This window comes from Homalodisca vitripennis, chromosome X, assembly GCF_021130785.1.
Source record: "Homalodisca vitripennis isolate AUS2020 chromosome X, UT_GWSS_2.1, whole genome shotgun sequence".
In the NCBI taxonomy this organism is placed as follows: Eukaryota; Metazoa; Arthropoda; class Insecta; order Hemiptera; family Cicadellidae; genus Homalodisca; species Homalodisca vitripennis.
In genome coordinates this window covers 117,102,718-117,114,835 of record NC_060215.1, presented here as the reverse complement: position 1 = coordinate 117,114,835, position 12,118 = coordinate 117,102,718, and the positions used below count along the sequence as shown (strand labels likewise).

The following is a 12,118-nucleotide window of genomic DNA, read 5'->3' as shown; positions in this document are numbered from 1 at the left end:
ATCTGAACAAATCCAATTTCCAAGAACATATATTCATACCCAGTTGGGTAACCCCAAGGAGAGACATCCAGTAACTTACCTATTAGATTTTGTATACCATGACGGCTCCACCTCCTTATTAAGTCTGTTATTTCTGTGGAGGACATATCCATTTATTGATAACCTCATCACTAGAAATATTTGGCTTTATCCATGACTCAGATATCGGAATAATGTCACACAGTTGATAGTAAAAGATAGCACAATGATGTTGTCCATGTAATGATAGGCTAATACATTTATTTCTCTATTCTAGTATAAGCATTTCTGTACTAGGGAAATGTATAGAAGCCTAAGAAAACAAATGATGGCTTTTTAGCATAATTTAACATGCTTGTTGCTGCTGCAGTAATGAGATCACACAGATTATGGCAATTTTAATGTTATGCTGGATCCAAGTTGAAATACAGATACTGATTAACCCTTTGACATGTTTTGACGTTATATGGATGCACTGACTTACAACCTCATTATGTGGTTTGATGTCCATATAACACGCTCATGTAGTTATATCTTGCAGCGAATTCTTGAACTATTCTAAGTATGTATTATAGACCATTTCGTGTTGTTTTTCATTCTGATTATTTTATTTTGCTAAATACCTTAATACTCAACAGGCTGATTGCAGGTATGATGGCATGAGTTCTACAAAGTGGTAATATTGTCATACCTGGATGTGTGTTGTTTGTTATTATGACATGTTATCTCAAAGTTATGATAAGCTGTCAAAATGACAAACATGGCTAACTTTGGCTATGTGTGTCAGGATAGTAAAATCGACTGCTGGTTAGACATCGTTTCTTTCTTGTCTCATAGTAACAAATACATTAGAGCACACAATAATAATTAGATAACAAAATTATTATATTAGATTTATTGTGAGTTTCTTGATGACTATTTTACTTAAAAAATCATTAAGATTTTAGTAAAATGATAACAGTATTGTTTGTCTACTAGTTTTTTACTTGTTGTATGATAATATCTTATGTAGCTTAGCTTTAAATATACTTAATAAAAATACTTTTTGGTGCACAGTAAAACAGAAGATCGATGATACGTTCGCCGAAAAATTGGCTACCCAGATCATCCGTAACCTCCAGGTCACAATAAAAAACATCCATATTAGATACGAGGACAGAAAAAGTAATAAAGGGAAACCTTTCACTTTCGGGTTAACACTCTCTAGCCTTTTGGTCATCTCTACTAATAAGGATTGGAAACCTGAAATTCCGCTCATCATCAGAGATTAATCCCATGGTATATAAGGTAAGAGAATTTCAGAAGGAGATATATATATATATATATATGTCATTGTTCTAAATAAGTTAGGGAGCAGTTTCTGAAAACTACATATGAAAGTAAAACACAGTTCTCTTAGCTTCTTAGGTAGTAAAAATAATTTAATTAATATTGGTGTTTATGGGTTACATAATGTTTATCTTTGTTCCTGTAAGAATAAGTAATTTAAAATTTGGTGTTTCATATTTAGTTTCATACTGTTAAAATAATAGATACAAATGAAAATTGTCCATGGGCTTTATATTTAGTACTTGTAGTTTTGTAGTAGCCTGTTTTTATTACTGCCCTTTTCCCAAATACAATGGTTTAGAGGAACATGAAATGTTGTAAAAAAAATCTTTAGATTTATATAGCTATATATCTAGATATATTTATATATTAGAAAATAATGTTGCTGACAATAAAATATGATCTTATTCCTATCAAAAACGTGTGATAATAAGTTTTTTACACACATGTTTTCTTTAGTTTTTTTGCTTGTATTAAAATGTTTTCAAGGCAAGAAAATCGTAAATATTTAATTAGAAATATGCTGCACATTCACACATTAAACTGGTTATATTTTTTTAAATTTTGAAAATGAATTGGATGTTTCTTATTTTTATTACTTAGCAACAAAGTATAAAAATGTGTAAGAATAAGAAGAAGAAAAATTTTATTCTATCAGAAAATATTCCACACAAATACATTGGCACGCCAATACAATGTTACAACTTTTGTAAAACAATGAACATTCTAAAAGTCTTGCTTCGTCCACACTCTTGAGATGTCTTCCACTGAATGGAATGATCTTTTACAAAGAAAATAATTTAGTTTAGCTTTAAATTCTATATCACTTAGCATCCTTTTATCAAATGGTAACTTATTGTATAGTCTCATAGCCATCAATCATTGGGCTTTTTTCAGTTTTAACTAGTCTAGTTTGAGATAGGTTGATATTGTTACAGCTTCTTGTTTCATAATTGTGAACATTATTCCTTAGGATTACTTTATCTAAATTAGCTCGGAGGTAAAGTAGGCATTGTTGTATATATATATATATATATATATATAAAGAGAATAATGTCAAAATTTTAAAACATTTGAAAAGTTCTTTGCAACTATGATATTTATTGACTCTTGCCAATATTCTAATAGCTTTTTTTGGATGATGAATACTTCAGTTGCTTAAGAAGAGCCTCAAATAATCAAACCATAAGTTAAATGACAGTGAAAAAGCCATAAGAGTTTATTGTATAAAGCCATATTGTATAAGAGCTTTCTCCTCAAGTTCACCACATAAACGTTTAATTGCAATCACACTTGTACTTAGTTTACTTTTAACCCCTACAATTTGCTGATACCAATTTAAATTAGGATCAAAAGTCAAACCTAAAAATTTTGGAAATACATATCTTCTTGTGTCCTATTAAGATCTTCTCTGAGGCTAAATATTAAGGTAGTTGTCTTATCACTATTTAGAATCAAGTTGTTGGCGGTGAGCCAGTTCTCTACAAGATTAATATTCAACTTGTAGTCTTCTAAGAGTCTGTTATAATCTTTATTTTTTTTTGCGTTGGTTGTCGATTTACCCTTTCTGAACCCAAACTGCTCAGAGGTGATTGTATCTGTCCAAAAAGTGAAGCATTCTTATAAGAAAAAGCTTTTCAACAATTTTGCTGAATACTGGCAAAATTGAGACAGGCCGGTAGTTATTTATAGATGCTGGGTCGTCTTTCTTTAAAATTGGAACAACTTTTGCAATTTTAAGGAGAGATGGTCACACTCCTGTTTGGAATGAATAATTTACTAATTCAGTTAAGGGTCTCACTAAATGCTTGCAGCATTTTTTAATGAGCCACGGGGACATCAGATTGAGGTCGTTTGATATTTTGGCTGGGAGCTGCTGGGTAATTAGGTGAAGCGCATTCTCAACAACAGGCGCCAACACCATTGATGCTGCTGGGCTCTGCCTTTGCGAGGGGCGTACTTTAGGGTCAGATGGCCGAGGACCTTGCCCATCAGCAACAGATGCGAAGAACTCGTTTAAACCGACTGGCAATCTCAGTCTCATCCTCTACAAGCCTATCCTCAACAAATCAACCAATCACCATGAGCTGTACGGGTGCTCATGGTGATCTGGTTTTCCAATTGCTGGTAGATGGTAGATGACCGACCGGCTCCGATGTCATTCGCTCCGGCAATCAAAGCGCTACAGCTTCCCGGGGGAGGAGGTTGACTCCCCTCAACCACACCCAACAGTCTGGCTCCAGGCTTGCAGACGCCTAGTACAGCCGTCTCCCCGGTCACTAGGGACTGGACGATCCCAGCCATGAAGCGTGCATGACTATCACCCTCAATAGTTACTGCACGAAAAGTCACTAGTACGGTAGATGTTGTGATATGAGGGGGTTTTTTTAGTTTCGTTTTTGTGACCAGTGTTAACGTTTTGTTGATCATTAAAAGTAGTGTGCTGCAGCTTCGGTTTACATGTTTTCTTTTTTCCTCTTCTTTTCTTCTTTTTTTCCACTCTGGTGAACTCATTTTCACTACCTTCGGACAAATTTTCCAGCGCCTCATAGTTATTTGAAACTACTATATTAGATCTAGGGATTTCTTGAACTAAAGTTTTATTTTCCTCCTCTAGGCATCTTATTGAGGCAATAATTTTTTAAATTTCTTCTCTGAGAGTTGAACATTCACGTCAGGGTCCTTTTGGATCTTGTATTATTTTTTCAAGGTCGGCTATTTTCTTAGAGTGCACTATATTATTTTCAGAAACGCCAGGGAGTTCCTCGGTTTGAGCTGATGCATTTACTATATCACTACTGTGTCTCTTATAGAACTATATCACTTATGCTTGTAATATACTGCATTATACAAACACTTGTTATCTCTTTATTACAGGTATTAAATATTGACAACTTTTGTATCTACTGGAATAGTAACACTCAGGAGACATTTATAAATCTATCTGATGATGAGTTGCTGGCTGCCTTTCAGGATGCTATTGATGGCAAGAAAAACTACACTTACAGTAAGTTTCTCTTATGAAATCTTACTACTTATGCGTCAATTCTGCAGCGGCTTGAATTGTGAAATACTCAATTGTGAAATTCAAATTCGAAGTATTTATTGCACATTGACATTTGAATCAAGTTTTTTAAAAGTATAACTAAAATAAGTGTTGCAGTATGTACTACATCTATTGTCTATATGTATTGTGTACGGTTTGATATTGTATTATGTCTATAAAGAATAACAAAATCATCCTTATTTTAAATAGCCTGAAGGGATAATATGACGTAACAAAGATTAATTGCATGGGCTAGGATTTTTAAATCGGTTAGTTACTGTTTTACTTATGGTTTATAAAATCTTTCAGCATTTCATTTACATTGTAATAAGCTTTTGTGAGGAGGTTTTTAATAATAGTTTGAAAATTATTATTTTTAAGCTCTTTTAGTGATAAAGGTAAACAATTCTATAAGAAAATTCCCATATATAGTGGACTTTTTACAAATAAAGAAGTTGGAAAGGCAAGAAGATTTTTGTATCTAGTATTATGATTATGCTGACTTTTGTATTGGTCAAAGGTGTTTGGATTTTTATAAACTAAGTTCAACAATTCAAAAATATATAAACCTGGTAGTGTGAGTATTTTAGATTTTTCAAATAGCGGTTGACAGCTCTCTTTAAAGTTTGCACTATCAATTACTCAAAAATGAATTTCTTGAGATAAATTATTTTCTGTACAAGTTCAAGTTTATAACAATCATTTGTAAGTAATGAAAATAAAATGTTATATAGCTTTTTTGTTTTCCATAACACAACAATTTAAAGTAAACTCAAAACTCCCAACAGGTAGCATGAAAATGTCTAAAGATTAACTTAATATGTATCTATATTATTTATTTTCTATATCCATTCATAATGTTATTCAAAAATCTTAACACAATAACATTAAGTACTGATTTTACCAATATAGTTATATTTACTGTTATATTTAATAAGTAAACAAATAATATTTATGGTGTATGTAGAATTAATGTACAAAGTAACATTAAGTACTGATTTTACTAATATAATTATACTTAACTGTTATTTTTATCAAGTAAACAAATGATGTTTACAATGTGTATAGGATTGCTATATGTGATTTAACATTTGCATACTTGTACTAGTGTTGGGACCTATCCAAAGTGAGTCAAACCTGCAGATTGACACAAAACCTGAGAATGATGACTTCAAGATCCCCAAAGTACAGTTGACTTTGGATCTCAAGGAGCTGGCTTTCCGTAAGTACAACCAACTGCTTGGACAACCCTCTAATTTTGTATTCTTGGTCCTGATTCTTAATTTTCTAATTATAAACATATTTTTGTTAAAATACGATTAATGATTTAAATCATCAAGTACAAGTGAAACTATAGGGATGCAAATACAAAACAATTGAATGGTTATACTTTCATTTCTTTAAAAAATATGAAAAGACAGTAAACTGTCCACATTTCATATTTAACTAATAAAAGCTACAAGTATATTATACTAACTACTTTCTCTTCAGTATATCAATCCATTAAGGGCTTTCAACATTTTTCAATACCCAGTAAGATTTATTTTCTGCCTTGCTCTCTATAATATCCTAATTTTTATTTTCCTGCATTTTTTGACCATCCTCTCTTCAAGCATTCTTTGAAGATTTCCAGTCACTTTAATTTTGATTATGGTTATTCTATAATAATAAATAACAACATTTTCAGTCTTTATATAATCTTTACACAATTACTTGATGAGTTTGTGCAAGAGGTTGATTCTCTGCTGTCCTGCACAATGTTTAGGCAACACAAAAGTGTACATAGTCTGAGAGATAAGTGTCAATTTCAAAAAGGATTTAATCAGATAATAGGATTTTGGATATTTACCATCGTTATATGTTACAAATTGTTATAACTCAGAGTTTTGTGGATTGAAATCTATTGTCTTCGTCAGGTGAAAATGTAATTAGTACATACAAAAAGAAAGGAAAAAGAAGAGAAAGAATAGGGTTCGAACATACCTGAAAACTGCCTGGCGTCCAGACAGGAAAGAATGAACCCAGGCGTTGTCATTGCACAGGATGCAACTCACCACGATCACGAGAAGTCAAGAGCACTACCACATGTCCACCAGCACAGGGAAAATAGGATACTAATAAGAAAATCAATGCAATTCCTGCACCCTTTAGGATCAGAGAAGTCGCTGATGATGTTGGCATATCAATTGGCTCATGCATGTAACAGCAAAATTTGTTCAAAAATTGTTGAATTTTGAACAAAACCAGCAGCGAATGGAAGTTAAAAGTTATTCAGGAGTCACTAAATGAAGTCAACGACGATGCAGAATTACTGAAACGTGTTATAACAGGTGACGGAACATGGGTTTATGGATATGATATCGAAACTAAGACTCAATAATCTCAGTGGAGGCATTGTGGATCATCAAGACCGAAAAAAGCTTAACTAGTGCAGTCTAATATGAAGTTCTCACTGTGTTCTTCGATTTTAATGGCATAGTATATCATAAATTCTTGCCACAAGCTCAAACAGTCAATAAGGAGCCTGCAAGTTCAACGCTTGAATCAATATTTACTTTAATCAATCCAAAAAAAAAAACACCCGGATTTGTGTTAAAACAATTCATGACTTTTGCACCATAACAATGCACTTGCTCACAGTTCATTGCTTGTTTGTGAATTTTTGGCCAAAATCAGTACTGCAACGATGTGCCAGCCTCCATATTCTCCAGAGATGGCTCCATGTGACTTTTGATCCTTTTAGAAGCATAGATAAATAAATATTTTGTTTTCAAAAATTAAAATTTTCGTCACTTTTTGAATATACATAAGAATTCTTGCTATATTTCAATGTTAAGCCCGATTGTAGAGTTATTTTTTCCTGAACGCAGGATGTTGGAAAATCTTCATGGACACCCTGCCCTCAGCCTTTCATCTTCTATCTTGTTCTGAAGCATGTTTCTAACCAAGCACCAAGTGGCCTTCCAATCGTCTTCACTTCTTAGCATATGATTACAATATTGTTTGGTGTTAAATGTTCTCCAATGAAGTTGCTCAAACATTCTCTGTTCAGTTCCCACTACTGAAACAGATATTCATTACAGCTTTCTATGTGCATGGAACTACTGCATAAATAAATGGAAACAAAAGGGTAGTAACAGGGTTAAAATCGTCATATAGTAAAATAATAATATTTTTAGATTAACGAATTGAAGTGTAAACATATTTTTTTTAATACGATACGATTAGTGCTGAAAAATCACAGTAAATTTCTTCCCAACCAAAAAAAGATTAATGCATATTCAGTATGTTTCGAGTGATCCATGTCCTGTTATTAGAAGTGGGTTGTTGAAATATCCTCTGGAAATGATACCTGTACTATAAAAGTTTGTCAACGCTGTGTCAACGCTGAGACATCAGCATTACAGATTGTTCCCCATGTGACTCACCGGCGATTCATCAGCACCATATATTGCTTTAGTATGTGACTCACCAGTGAGACAACAGCATACTGCCCGTTGTTTAGGTACTAAACCACTGAAGTGAATGTTTTAACCGTCTAAAATATTGCAATTCTTAAGTTTTATTGAAATTCATCAAATTTAAAACTATATTTTAAATTGATAATTGTTTTATCATTTACCATACATAACTGTTAACTCTATACTGTAATAACGCTGTGTGCAATGTTACATCCTTTCCATATCCTGTTCTTTGATATATTTTAATGTGTGGTATTTTGGACACATACCAGGTTTAAAAAATGCACTTCTTTTATTGCTTACCCTTATCGATAATAATTAACACTTCATTCTCACATGGTCATTTTCCGTATTGTCTCAAGAGCTTCATGGTTATTCCTGTTTTCAAGTCAGGTGTTAAAATTGATCAAAATAATTATAGGCCTATATACAGTAACTCTGCATCCAGCAAAAATTTTGAAATACAGTCTTTTACCATTTTTAACAGACAATAATCTTATAACATTTAACCAATTTGGATTTATGAAATGTAAATCAACAAGTGAGGTGATCACTAAATTTGGTTAATGGTATAAATGGTGGTGATTTAGTGCTTAGGGTGATAATGGACTTAAAGAAAGTTTTCGACTTTGTTGACCATACATTTTTTTAGCCTGTATGCATAGGTTTATTTGACATCCCCCTATAGTGAGTTACTACTTATTTAATTGGTAGAAAAAAAGCTATTAAAATCAATAACAGTCATTGGAGCATTGGAAGATTCACGCTGGCTACCAGTTGTCGCAGTCGATCCTCATTAGTGTGCTGATCTTCTCTAAATATGAATGTCGATGGATTCGGCTGGAGAAGAGTCCATGGATATGTTGATACCTCAATAACATATAAACATTAATTTTTGTGTACAAATATATAAATTTTTTATTTACATTTCATATGATTTCTGTGCACTGATAGATCACCTTACAAAATATACCCATATTTATGAATAATTCTTTACTTGGCATTTTATTATTGTTATTTATTTTACAATTATAATACTTTACAAGTAAAGTTTCTTACCAGAGCTAGTAGTTTTGCATGGCAACTGATCAGTACTAGATCGTCCAACGTGATCTGATGTCAGAAACATACCAATGGGAAATGCCCCTGGCCAATAGTGCAGGCATCTGTGGCACCTCGGTTTGTTCATAATTTCTTCTATGAACAGTTATACAATGAACATACTGGCATTCGTATTGGAAGAAGAGTAGAGCGTTCACCAATATCGGCTATCGACTAGGGTCCAATGCTCCTACATATCTACTACATTGCACTGTCAGCTACGATTTAGTAGTGGTGGCAGCAAAGATAATTTTGATTGGATGTTGCGGATGGCTGTGATTGGCTAGCTTGCGCTTCTTTGTTGTCAATAAGGTGATTCAATACACTAATAAGGCCGGTTTCACACGAGCCACAAAACGACGATGAAATGCCGAAATCAGCGTTTAACACTCTATTGTCCACAAGTCACTGACTATTTGACTGTTGGACTTATGGAGTTGCAAACATGGGGGACCAGTTTTAAATAGTTTTACCATTCTGCTGTGTCTGAGAAACGAAACACACCTGTATACGCAAGAACCAGCAACATAGACGTAAGTGCTAATTCCTGGGACACTGCACACAGTTGTGGTGTGTTTGGGCACTAGACACTTCGCCCACTCCATGTGAAAAACACAATCTTTTATATTTTTATTCATATTGTTATTTATAAAAACAATCCACTGTTTAATTACTATATTTTTACTGCAAAAACCGTGAATTTTATATTATAATTAAGATTGATTATGAACTCTGTCTTATGGAGTTTCCCAGGATTCAGTACTGTGTCCAATATTATTCTATATATATATATATACAAACCCTTCTGTAAAAGTTGAGAATTTGTCAAATTATACACCTAATATCAATGAAAATTTCAATTTTAACAAAAGGATTAACTTTTTCCCCTACCCCAAGGTTCAACCATATTAATTTGATTTGCTGACGCATTGGAATTTGCACGAGATACTAGAATCAAATTTTATTTCAGTAAACATGAAAATAAGAACAATGTCAATGAGCCATTGCCGCTTTCCCTTAAAAAATTTCAACCAAAGTCTGGATGGCAGCCCCCACCCCTGCCCAATGACCATCCTATTGAGCAGTTTCTAAATGTAATATTAACCAATGTATCTGATCAAAAATTTATTGAAAACTTGCCACAATTAAAAAATATAACAATCTAAGGAAGAAAAAGCCATTAAGTCTTTAAAATATAACAAAAATATCGTAATTTTACCTTCCGATAAGGGGAATTCTACAGTAATCTTGAATAGGAGTGATTATATTAATGAGGCTAACAGGCAATTACAAGATTCTACTGTGTACATGACTCTGGAAAAAGACCCAACTAACGATTTTAGTGCAGAAATCAAAGAATATCCTCTTAGAAAATGGCCCCAAGCAAAATATTTCTGATAATATACTTAAAACTTTAATCCCAACACAACCAAAGTCACCTGTATTCTACATTGTTACCTAAAACACACAAACTAGTAAGACCTCCTCCAGGCCGGCCTATTGTTGCAAGTATTGGAGCTCCTACAGAAAAAATTTCTGCTTACGTAGATGACATTCTACAACCTTTTGTTAGAGAGTTGCCCTCCTATATCAAAAATACCAATCATTTCTTAGAAAGACTATCGGAAATTCCTCAACCATTATCTGGTGAAATAATATTAGCTACAGTTGACGTAGAATTCACTCTACACCAATATTCCACATGATGAGGGCGTCGAAGCAATTGGGAAATTTTTAGATGAAAGACCGAAAAACACTTTACCCACTTCTAATTTTATCACTCATTTAATTACTATGATCTTGACTATGAACAATTTTAAGTTTCTAGACAAAAACTTTCTTCAAATAAAGGGCACAGCGATGGGGACAAAAATGGCTCCTTCATACGCCAATCTTTTTATGGGTTACTACTCGAGAAAAACTTTTTATCAACCCAAAAAATTTCAACCCTTGGCTTGGTTTCGTTATATATTGATGATATATTTCTTGTTTGGAATAATGGAATGGAACATTTGAAAACAATTCCTAGAAGAATTAAACGATTTTTTCATCACTAAATTTCACCTGGAAAACATCGCCAAATTCTGTGACCTTTCCTTGATGTAGACGTTTTATTAAACAGCGGTCGTTTTAAAAACTAAAATTCATGTCAAGGACACAAATAGTATGCAATATTTACATTATGATAGCTGCCATCCACAGTATGTAAAGAAATCTAATCTATACCCAAGGGTCTTGCTCTAAGAGCTAAGAAATCTATGTACAGATGACACTGACTTTCCAAAATTATGTAACAACATTATCAAATTCATTAATCAATAGAGGATACCCTGCAAAATTAATTAACAGTGAAATAGCTAAGCCTAAAAACACAAACCATGTTTTTAAGTGTTGTGGAAAAAGATGCCAAATTTGTAACTCAGTACCATCCTGGATTATACAAAGTAAATGGAATTATGAAGACCGCCTACAAAATATTGGAACAATCTCCAGAAACAAAGGATCTTTTTAATAGACCTCCTAGAATTATTTTCAAAAGACCACCAAATCTGAAAAATCTATTAGTTCATCCAAAATACATTAAAGATAAAGACAACAGTCAAAATTTCAAACACAAATGCCATCCATGCAATAAACCACGCTGTGGAATATGCAATATGATGCAATCTACAAACTGTTACAAAAGTTGCGTTACGCACAAAAAATATTCTATCAATCAATCAATCAATCAATCATTTTCTTTATTTGGAATTTCGTTTAGAGAAATACAAAGGCGTCAATATGTTATAAATTACTAAAAAGTAACAGTAAACAATATGTCAACATAAATTTTAAAGTCATATGGATAACAGTACAGTGAAGTGTCCGTAATCAGTTATTGGTTTTAGAAACTCTGCTAGACTGTAGAAGGGTCGGTCTGTAAGCCATCTGCTCAGCTCCCTCCTCAAGTCCTGCCCTTTAAGTCCTCTAATGTTGTCGGGAAGGTGATTATGGAAGCTTGCAGCCAATGTAGAGTGGTTGTTTTTAATACAAGGTGAGTCTATGTTGAGGTGTCACGAAGAAGGATGCATGCCTGGTATTGTAGTTATGTATTTTGTCATTACGTAGAGGTTCATGTTTGTCAGCACATACATAATTGCCTCTTGTATATATAGATTGACTA

The 12,118-nt window shown here is 33.1% G+C and overlaps 1 protein-coding gene across 2 annotated transcripts in view; it reads left to right on the top strand.

Annotated features, from left to right (window-relative positions):
- The first annotated feature begins 1,153 nt into the window (after window positions 1-1,153).
- LOC124369822 (vacuolar protein sorting-associated protein 13) overlaps window positions 1,154-12,118 on the top strand; it is a 249,003-nt gene continuing 238,038 nt past the window's right edge. For both annotated transcript variants that reach the window (XM_046827945.1, XM_046827944.1), the window contains exons 1-3: window positions 1,154-1,305; window positions 4,225-4,354; window positions 5,502-5,615. In XM_046827945.1, the coding sequence (XP_046683901.1) occupies window positions 1,294-1,305; window positions 4,225-4,354; window positions 5,502-5,615 (256 nt within the window). In that variant the 5' untranslated portion in view covers window positions 1,154-1,293. The remainder of the gene's footprint in view (window positions 1,306-4,224; window positions 4,355-5,501; window positions 5,616-12,118) is intronic.